Below are 9443 nucleotides of genomic sequence, written 5' to 3'. Positions count from 1 at the left end.
CATTTGTGACACACAAAAAGTGCCACAAAAATCCATAAAAGTGCCACCAAAGACCCCTTAAGGAATGAGTGGCACACAAAAAAAGTGTCACTAGAAGCAGTGCCACTAAAAGGCTTTAGTGGCACTTTTTAGTGTGCCTCTATAATTCTTTTAGTTATTAGTGGCACTTTTCTTTTAGCCACAATATAAAAAAACAAACTTTTTGTGGCACAATTTTTATGCCAGTAAAACTAATCCTAGTAATATATCTATACTACTTTTAGTGACACATAATTTTTGCCACGAAAATAAAATGCCACTATAAACATTTATCATATTAATTTCATTAATTTAGCTGTTATTTATTTACGATATAATATAGAAATAAAAATGAAAACATGTAGCAAAATAATAATGTCATAACTTCAACTAAAAGTTCGATCCAAATCATACTATAAGTGTTAGAAAACAAATTAATGTCTACAAAAGAAGTCAAAATGTTCTTTCGATACGAATCATACCCTAAAAAAACTTAGTGCCAAGCAATCCATTAATCTTGTTATCTCTATTCCTCCAAGGCTTCACATGTTTTCAGCTCTGTCATCAATATCGTCACTTCTTGAAGATGATAATTCGTTACTAGGTAAAGAGTTGCTAGGAGCCGAAGAACCGACGCGGGGGACCTAAAAAATTTTAATGAGAATAAATGCTAATACAAAGATATATATATGTAAAAGACCACATAGTAGTACATGTATGTAAGTACCTGTATGTTCATATTGCTAAGAACTGTAGGCAAGTTTGCATCGGGGATACGTTCTTGGATAATGTTCATCATAACGTTCACAACACTCTGAAGCTGATGAATAGTATGTGAATTAGTCGAAGAATCACCTTTACTTTTTGTGGCTGGCATTCTTCCAACTAATCGAACATACCCTCTTTTCTCCGGGCCTTTAACTTTTGAGTATTCATCATTTGTAAAATCATGCGGATCTATATGTTTGCTTGCAGAGTCACTTGCAATAGCTTTTAGTGAAGCCTAAATACATAATAATATAGGTAAGCTTATAAAAAAGTGAACACGCACATGATATGTAAAAATATTTTAACGCATAAAAATACATTACCACAACATTAGCTGCTTTATCATCAACAAAACTTCCATCTTTACGAGTGCGAGTTGTTATATACATTTCTCCTCGGGTCGGGTATACACCATCATTCTTCGTTGCCTATAATTTTTGCTTAATGATTAGTAACAGAAATGAAAAACTAAATTTTACAATAATATGTCAAAATAACTAGAATAATACCACTTCATGAGCAAGTCTAGCAAACGACTTTGTCCCGGTTACATGAGGCTCCTTCATCTTTGAGCGACTCAATCTTTTTGCAGCGCATGTAGTCTATAGTAAATGGTAATTTTAACACATGATAGGATTTCTTTCATCTAGTTTCAAAATTATATATATTGCATAAGAAATCAAATTTACATATCATTGTTACCTGAAATTTCGGAGTGAACCAACGAGTAACAAGTTCTTTAAATTGAGTTGGATTCACTCTATTGTCATTATTAGTTTGTTGCGTCACAATTTCGTCAATAGTAAGGCTTGGATCATATCCACGTGACTTTAATACACCTTTCCACGTTCTCCATTTTTTCCCCATGTTTTGGAATATCCATTCTTTAATCTCACTTGTTTCAACTGGATGAATAGCAAATTTGGACTACAAAAAGTTGCAATATGTTAGTGTATACCTCTTACCTTAATGAATGGATGCATATCATGTTTGATAAAAGACATACCTTAACAAGCGAATACATATCCTCTTTATTTTTCATAGGAACTTTTCTCCAGTCAGAATACTCAATTGATACATGATCAGCCATCCTCACAAGTGTCCCAAGATACTGAACAAGTACTTTGCCTTCTTCCCCCACTGGTTGTCCATGGTCGTTAAATGTGACATCTATTCTTTCAGTAGTATTCATTTTCCATATTTCGGCCTTTTGGGTATGACCTCTAACCTTTTTGGGAGCACCTAAACAAGTTTCCATAAAATAAGACCTATAAAAAACATAGTCTATGTGTATTATCATCTTCACGAAGTCACAATAATAATGGTAATTTAGTTATATATAGATAACGAGTCGCTGAAGTAAAAGGTCAATATTTTTGCAAATTGCAAGATATTGTTGGTGTAGGCAACATAGTGAGCTTTTGTACTAACAATTGGACACCAAGTTCTAAAGCAAGTGAAGATAAACAAGTGAAGATGAGTTTGGGAGATGATGCGTGGAAGTGGAATAATTTTGCTTTATGTTTTACTAGGACCATCGGTGGAATGCATATACCATTAGATGTTCGAAGAAACTTATATGTACTATTGAAAGAGAACATAATTTTGTTAATAAGTTTAATCAGAACCTGTTGCTTTATCTTTTCCAGGGCCATGCAATTGTTCTTGATTATTGTTTTCATCTTCAGAATAGTTGGGATCTGCCATGATTCCATGCTCATCATCTTCATCAGCACCATCTACTTCCATATCCACTTTATTACCTTCTTAAAGCATAGAAGAGTATATCAATATAAAAGGTACTTTTAATTGAATAAACTTTATGATTAACAAAATAATACCTTGAAATATTTCCTCGTCATCAATCATCCTTCTCTTTGCTACTTCTTTATTCGGTTTTGTTGCATTTGAAGTAGACAGAACCTTTTGGGAGACATTTGGAGCAAGCACCCGACGTAGTTTCGTTAGATTAGCAGTTCTACTCATGGACATTGGTGGAATATATTATGAATGGTGTCGCTAAAACATATTTATTTTCATTAGATGTCATTTCTATATAAAATAAAATAAACAAAGTTTGAATAATCATATTACCTTTTTGGGTACTACAATACTTCTACCAACTTGTTGGTTATCTTCCTCACAATCATCACCTGAATCTTCACCTGGATCTGGAATATAATCTACATCCCCCGCACGAGTGTTCCGTTTCACTGGTTTTTTCTTCATTTTGTTACTGTCTACCAAACTTGTCATAGAGTCCACAACGTTTTTAACTCCTAATTCTCGTAGTCTTTTTTGGTTCTCCTGAATCCTCGCTAGTCTAGCTTCCATGTACACATTACCTAGTCAAAGTCAAAAACTAACCAATGAGAAGAGAAAAAAAAATACATCAGAGAATTCGGATAATTTGCATTAGTTCCTTGTGCATCAGAATTTGCTGGATAATCTTGTATTTTACTGATGTCGGTAGAAGTGATATGTAGTTGTTTGCGCCTACCCATATTGTCTATTCAAAAACATACAATACAATAACAATATTTAGTATATAATATTATAATAACATGCAAGAAACAAAGTGCGTTCGAAGAAGAAACGAGGGCTGCGCATATCAGGTATCAACATCAAGGAACTGAATATGGGTCTAATCTCCAACCGGTGGTGGCGTATCAAGGCCTTCGGCTCCCAACTTTTGGCCTTAGTAGTTAAGGCGAGGTAACATTGGCTGCATTTAAATGATTCCGAGTAGGGGTGCAAACGAGCCGAGCTACTCGAGCTCGGCTTGAAAAAAAGCTCGAACAAGCCAAACTTTAACGAGCTTGAGCCCGAGTCTAAAAAGAAGCTCGTTTAGTAAACGAGTCCGAGCCCGAGCTTTGCTTACCGAGCTCGAGCCGGCTCGCGAGCCTAAATGAGCTTTCTGTTTATATATTTTATATTAAACATATATTTATATAATAATAATTACCATTTATATAAATAGAAAAAAAATAACTAAATTATATGTATAATAATTATTAATTAATATAAATTATTTAATAAATACTAAACGAGTCTAGCACGAGCCAAGTTCGAGCTTGAAAAATTATCGAGTCGAACTCGAGTTTAATTAGAAACAAAGCCCGAATCGAGCCGAGCTCGAGCTTTCATATGTTAAACGAGCTCGAGCTCGAGCCTGGTTGAGCTCGGGATCGGCTCGACTCGTTTGCACCCCTAATTCCGAGCAGCAATGACGGGGTTTAGACTATACCACAGCAGTTAACAAGGAGCTTGGGAAAGTTAATTTGGATCTCAATAAATACATCAAGTGTGATTGGAAAGGGCGATTCAGCCTTGTTTTGGTATGACAATTGGACCTAGGGAGATGCGCTAAAGGTCCGGTTCTTGTGCCTGTTTCAACCGCTTAAAGACAAAGTAGCTTACGTTTCTCATTACTCTAAGGAGATGGGATGGGGGTAGTATAATATCAATGTACTGGTGAGTCAAGGGTGGTTTTATGGGTCATGCTGGGTGCTGGTGCCTTGTTAGCATCTTGCTAATGGGTACTGTTGTAATTCTTTTGACGTGGTGTGGAATAAAAGTTGTGTTTGGCTGTTAAAAATAAGAAATACAAGTATCCTAAATATAATACATACACATGTATAGTAAGTTTAATCAGAACCTGTTGCTTTATCTTTTTCAGGGCCATGCAATTGTTCTTGATCATTGTTTTCATCTTCAGAAAAGTTATGATCTGCCATGTCTCCATGCTCATCATCTTCATCAACACCATCTACTTCCTTATCCACTTTATTACCTTCTTAAAGCATAGAAGAGTAAATCAATATAAAGGTACTTTTAACTGAATAAACTTTAAGATTAACAAAATAATACCTTGGAATATTTCCACGTCCTCATCATCATCCTCATCAACAAGAATCATCCTTCTCTTTGCTCTTCTTTATTCGGTTTTGTTGCATTTGAAGTAGACGGAACCTTTTGGGAGACATTTGGAGCAAGCACCCGACCTAGTTTCGTTAGATTAGCAGCTCTACTCATGGACATTGGTGGAATGTATTGTGAATGGTGTCGCTAAAACAAATTTATTTTCATTAGATCACATGTCTATATAAAATAAAAGAGTAAATTGCTAAAATCCCTGACGTTTGTTCACATTTGCTAGATCCATCTAAAAAAGGTTTTTTTCTCATAGGAACCACTGAGGTTTCAAAAAAGTTGCTAAATCCATCCAAAAAGACTAACACCCTAACAAAACTAACTTGATAGAGGGTTAATTTAGTCATTGTCTTAATATATTTAATTTACCCTTAATGGAAAATGCAGCGAAAACATCAAAGCTATTAAAGCTATTGTTAGTGGACTTGAATCAAATCAAAACTTATATCAAATCAGTGGACTTAAATTAAATCAATCCTTCGATTGTTGATTTCAAGCAGAAGGCAATGTGCTAGCTAGACATTGTGATTTTTTTAGTTTTATGGTGTTAATAAGATTGCACATCCAAAGGACTTGCTAGCACCAACTTCAATCTTTTCAACAACGAATAAATATTTTTCAATCATCTATTTGGGTGTGCATTATATATTTTCATCAATCATCTATATGGGTCAAACAAACAGGTCTTGAAACAACTTACAGGTCTGTTAGTTGAAGGCCAGCTAGATAGATTACAGGTATGTTAGTTACAGGCCAGCTGATATGGGTCAAACAAACAGGTCTTGAAACAACTTATGATCAGCTGTAATGCAGGTGTTTAACACACCACTGTCGCATCGTGCGTTGTTGTAAAAGGATACATCGTTGTTTCAAAGAATTTCTATTGACATAATTGAACGAACACAAATGAACAACGATGTATAAGTTTTACATTTATTTGTAAGTCGTAACCACTCATTGCGTTTTGAACGAACATTCGAAGTTATAATGTATCCACCACTGCATTTTCAGTACCTATTCGACTCATAGAAAGACACTACTGTCATGAAATGTGGACACACAATGCGCTCTCAATGTTGTAACGAGATGATAAGCCATAATAAGTAAGTATTTATATGATTCTTTGGTTCATGTATTTATCTTTTTGCATTTTTACTAAAATTTAATTCTTTTTTTTTCAACAGATTCTCCTGTCCTATATGCTCCAAGTCAGTAATGGATATGTCTATGATTTGGAGAAGACTAGATGAGGAGGCAAGTCTAGTTAATCATTTTTATCTTCGTTGTAAACGGATACATCGTGAGGTCGTAGCTTCAAAAATTGGGTTTTAGGGTTTTGTTTATAAAAGGGTGGGGGGCAAGATATAACTCTTAAAAAAGGGTAAATTATATATTAAGACAATGACTAAATTACCCCTCTATCAAGTTAGTTTTGTTAGGGTGTTAGTCATTTTGGATGAATTTAGTAACTTTTTTGAAACCTTAGTGGTTCCTATGAGAAAAAAACCTTTTTTGGATGAATCTAGCAAATGTGAATAAACGTCGGGGACGATTTTAGCAATTTACTCAAAATAAAATAAACAAAGTTTGAATAATCATATTACCTTTTTGGATTCTACAATACTTCTACCAACTTGTTGGTTATCTTCCTCAGAATCATCACCTGGATCTGGATTTGGAATATAATCTACATCCCCCGCACGAGTGTTCCTTTTCACTGTTTTTTTCTTCATTTTGTTACTGTCTACCAAACTTGTCATAGAGTCCACAACGTTTTTAACTCCTAATTCTCGTAGTCTTTTTTTGTTCTCCTGAATCCTCGCTGGTCTAGCTTCCATGTACACATTACCTAGTCAAAGTCAAAAACTAACCAATGAGAAGAAGAAAAAAAACAATACATCAAAGTAGAACTGGCAAACGGATCGGTCGGGTCGGGTCATGGGTCAAAACAGGTTCGGGTCGAAACGGGTTCGTGTCCAAACGGGTCAATTAAAAAAAGGGTTGTTTTGGTTCGGGTCGAAATGGGTTCGGGTCAAACAGGTTCGGGTTGGAACGGGTTCGGGTCGGAACGGGTTCGGGTCGGAACGGGTTCGGGTCGGAACGGGTTTCGGGTTGGTTAAAAAAATGATTTTTTTAAAGTGATTGTACATCAAGGGGCAATTTTGTCGGGTTAAAACGGGTCCGGGTTGGTAACCTTCAAAAAGTTTCTGTGAGATACAGTCCCGCATAACTCCCTTTCACTCTAAATGATAACCGGCTGCAAACACTTGTATCGATCCTAATCACTAATCTTTTCACCCGTTTATTTCAGATTCAGCCGTGAATTCTTTTTTTGTTTTCTAATCACAGACGCAAGCTGCAACTATCAAACTAGATCAGTCTTTTTCTACGTTCGAAAACCCGACTGCAGAAATCGAGTTAGCTGTCGCAGACGCCATTAACATTGAAAAGTCAGTTGCTGATAGATCAGCAGTAAACTCGTAAAATCCAATATAATATGTCGAGTAGTGAACCCAAATCAAATCCAGATTAACTTTGTAAATAACAGCAACAACACGACTCAGATTCATAACTAAAATAAGCCGTGATATGCGTGTATAACTAGATTTTCTTTGATTTAGTTCCTTCTTTGAACCAAACTCAGATCTTAATCATCAAACTGATCTGATTTCGATTCAAAATATTCTTTCAGCCAATTTAAACATACAAGAAACAGATCTAATATCGATGTTCTGATTTTGTTCTTAAAAAAAAAAAAACTAAAACTAATCGAAACAATCAACTGAATTCACAATCACTGAAACTTATTTCACTAAAATCAACAGAAACTAATCGAAACAAACTGAATTCACTATGTACTCAATTCAGACTTAAATTTTGTCTGTTATCATTTCGATCAACGACAACAAAATTTAACTTTTCAGTCATTAATTAGATTCAGTGTATAACAATTTCAGTCGTTACTCATAGAATACTGAGATGTGAATCAGTTTCAGTTGTAATAACGCTTATACAGGTCTGCATGTATTAGGGGTACGGGTCGAAATGGTTCGCGTCGAAAATGGTTCGCGTCGAAACGTTCGAAACTCGTCCCGACCCGAAACTCGTCTCGTGCGAAAACTCGTGTCGGCCCAAAACCCGTTGTGATCCGAAACCCGTCCCATGCAGAAACTCGTGTCGGCCCGAAACCCGACCCGAACCGACCCCGTTCCAATCCAAAACCTACGTCGTGCCGAAACCGTCTCGGCCAGAAACTCAATTTGAACTGAACCCACTCCGATCCGAAACCTGCCCCATTTATTTAAGACACTAACCCACATCGACCCATTTCTTTAATGTTGTCGACCCGCTTTGACCCGAAAATAACAAGATGGAATTTCAAGTGACCCATTGTGACCCATTTAATTAAAATATCTTAGCCAAACCAACTCACATAATTTTAAAAGCAACCCAAACTGACCCACTTGGAAGGCTTTGGGTCAAGAATGCCCCCTCTACATCAAAGAATTCGGATAATTTGCATTAGTACCTTGTGCATCATGAGAATTTGATGGATAATCTTGCATTTTACTGTTGTCCGTAGAAGTGATATGTAGTTGTTTGCGCCTACCCATACTGTCTATTCAAAAACATACAATACAATAACAATATTTAGTATATAATATTATAAGGTTCGAAGAAGAAACGAGGGCTGCGCATATTAGGTATCAACATCAAGGAACTGAATATGGGCCTGATCTCGAACTGGTGGTGGCGTATCAAGGCCTTCGGCTCCCAACTTTGGGCCCTAGTAGTTAAGGCGACGGTAACATTGCCTGCACTAATGTGATTCCGAGTAGGGGTGCAAACGAGCTGAGCTACTCGAGCTCGGCTTGAAAAAAAGTTCGAACGAGCCGAGCTTAAACGAGCTCGAGCTCGAGCCTAAAAGTAGATTGTTTAGTAAACGAGCCCGAGCTTTGCTTATCGAGCTCGAGCCGGCTCGCGAGCCTAAACGAGCTTTCTATTTATATATTTTATATTAAACATATATTTATATAATAATAATTACCATTTATATAAATAGAAAAAAATAACTAAATTATATGTATAATAATAGTTATAATTAATATAAATTAATTAATAAATACTAAACGAGTCTAGCATAAGCTGATTTCGAGCTTCAAAATTACCTTCGAGTTGAGCTCAAGTTTAATTAGAAATAAAGCTCGAATCGAGCCGAGCTCGAGCCTGGTTGAGCTCGGACTCGGCTCGACTCAACTCGTTTGCACCCCTTATTCCGAGCAGCAATGACGGGGTTTAGACTATACCACAGCAGTTAACAAGGAGTTTGGGAAAGTTAATTTGGATCTCAATAAATACATCAAGTGTGATTGGAAAGGGCGATTCAGCCTTGTTTTGGCATGACAATTGGACCTGATGTAAACCAAAAGAATATGTATATGTATGAACTTATCTACTCATAATGAACACAACAATTGTGTACAGCTCTTTTAAAAATCTACATGGCCGAATTCAGCAAGATTGTTTCTTTGAACATATTTAAATAGAACATAATCATCTATCTTTTACAATTTACTGACCTAAAATTGAAGGTGGTTGAGGTTGCGATTGAACCAATGGTAACCCTTCGATCACTGGCAGTTGACTCCTTCCAGCGAATGAACAAGTTCGTCAAGTTCTAATTTCCCCTGGATCACTGAACTAGGTTGAGAAATGCGGTTTCA

The 9443-nt window shown here is 36.2% G+C and overlaps 2 protein-coding genes across 6 annotated transcripts; both read right to left on the bottom strand.

The window, feature by feature from the left end:
* Nucleotides 1-506: 506 nt before the first annotated feature.
* Nucleotides 507-9443, bottom strand: LOC110929604. Of its 5 annotated transcripts, none has more exons than XM_035987487.1 (14): nt 9300-9443; nt 8249-8338; nt 6324-6568; nt 4657-4854; nt 4445-4582; nt 2881-3131; nt 2628-2805; nt 2415-2549; nt 1793-2028; nt 1489-1713; nt 1296-1388; nt 1110-1214; nt 746-1021; nt 507-662 (listed from the first exon to the last, which is right to left on the bottom strand). In XM_035987487.1, exons 7-14 carry the CDS (start codon nt 2776-2778, stop codon nt 561-563), a joined length of 1323 nt encoding a protein of 440 aa, XP_035843380.1. In that variant the 5' UTR covers nt 2779-2805; nt 2881-3131; nt 4445-4582; nt 4657-4854; nt 6324-6568; nt 8249-8338; nt 9300-9443; the 3' UTR covers nt 507-560. The 5 variants fall into 5 exon arrangements, with proteins under 5 accessions (XP_035843380.1, XP_035843379.1, XP_035843382.1 ...); XM_035987486.1 differs by having other exon boundaries at nt 4445-4579; XM_035987489.1 differs by having other exon boundaries at nt 4445-4579; nt 6324-6550.
* On the bottom strand, nt 2833-4705 carry LOC118490447. Its single transcript, XM_035988094.1, has 4 exons — nt 4657-4705; nt 4445-4579; nt 2881-3131; nt 2833-2838 (listed from the first exon to the last, which is right to left on the bottom strand). Exons 1-4 carry the CDS (start codon nt 4703-4705, stop codon nt 2833-2835), a joined length of 441 nt encoding a protein of 146 aa, XP_035843987.1.

Source organism: Helianthus annuus, chromosome 3 (genome assembly GCF_002127325.2).
Source record: "Helianthus annuus cultivar XRQ/B chromosome 3, HanXRQr2.0-SUNRISE, whole genome shotgun sequence".
Lineage (NCBI taxonomy): Eukaryota > Viridiplantae > Streptophyta > Magnoliopsida > Asterales > Asteraceae > Helianthus > Helianthus annuus.
This window is presented reverse-complemented; position numbering and strand designations above follow the sequence as displayed.

Excerpts from the sequence above, each read along its gene's own strand:
- LOC110929604 (XM_035987487.1), bottom strand. The coding sequence starts at position 2,778 with ATGTCCATGAGTAGAACTGCTAATCTAACGAAACTACGTCGGGTGCTT. Across the intron at positions 1,714-1,792 it reads ATATGTATTCGCTTGTTAAG|TCCAAATTTGCTATTCATCC; the intron begins GTATGTCTTTTA and ends AACTTTTTGTAG. Across the intron at positions 1,022-1,109 it reads ATAAAGCAGCTAATGTTGTG|GCTTCACTAAAAGCTATTGC; the intron begins GTAATGTATTTT and ends TTATGTATTTAG.
- LOC118490447 (XM_035988094.1), bottom strand. The coding sequence starts at position 4,705 with ATGATTCTTGTTGATGAGGATGATGATGAGGACGTGGAAATATTCCAA. Across the intron at positions 4,580-4,656 it reads GGACGTGGAAATATTCCAAG|GTAATAAAGTGGATAAGGAA; the intron begins GTATTATTTTGT and ends TGCTTTAAGAAG. Across the intron at positions 3,132-4,444 it reads TGAAAAAGATAAAGCAACAG|GTAATGTGTACATGGAAGCT; the intron begins GTTCTGATTAAA and ends GACTTTGACTAG.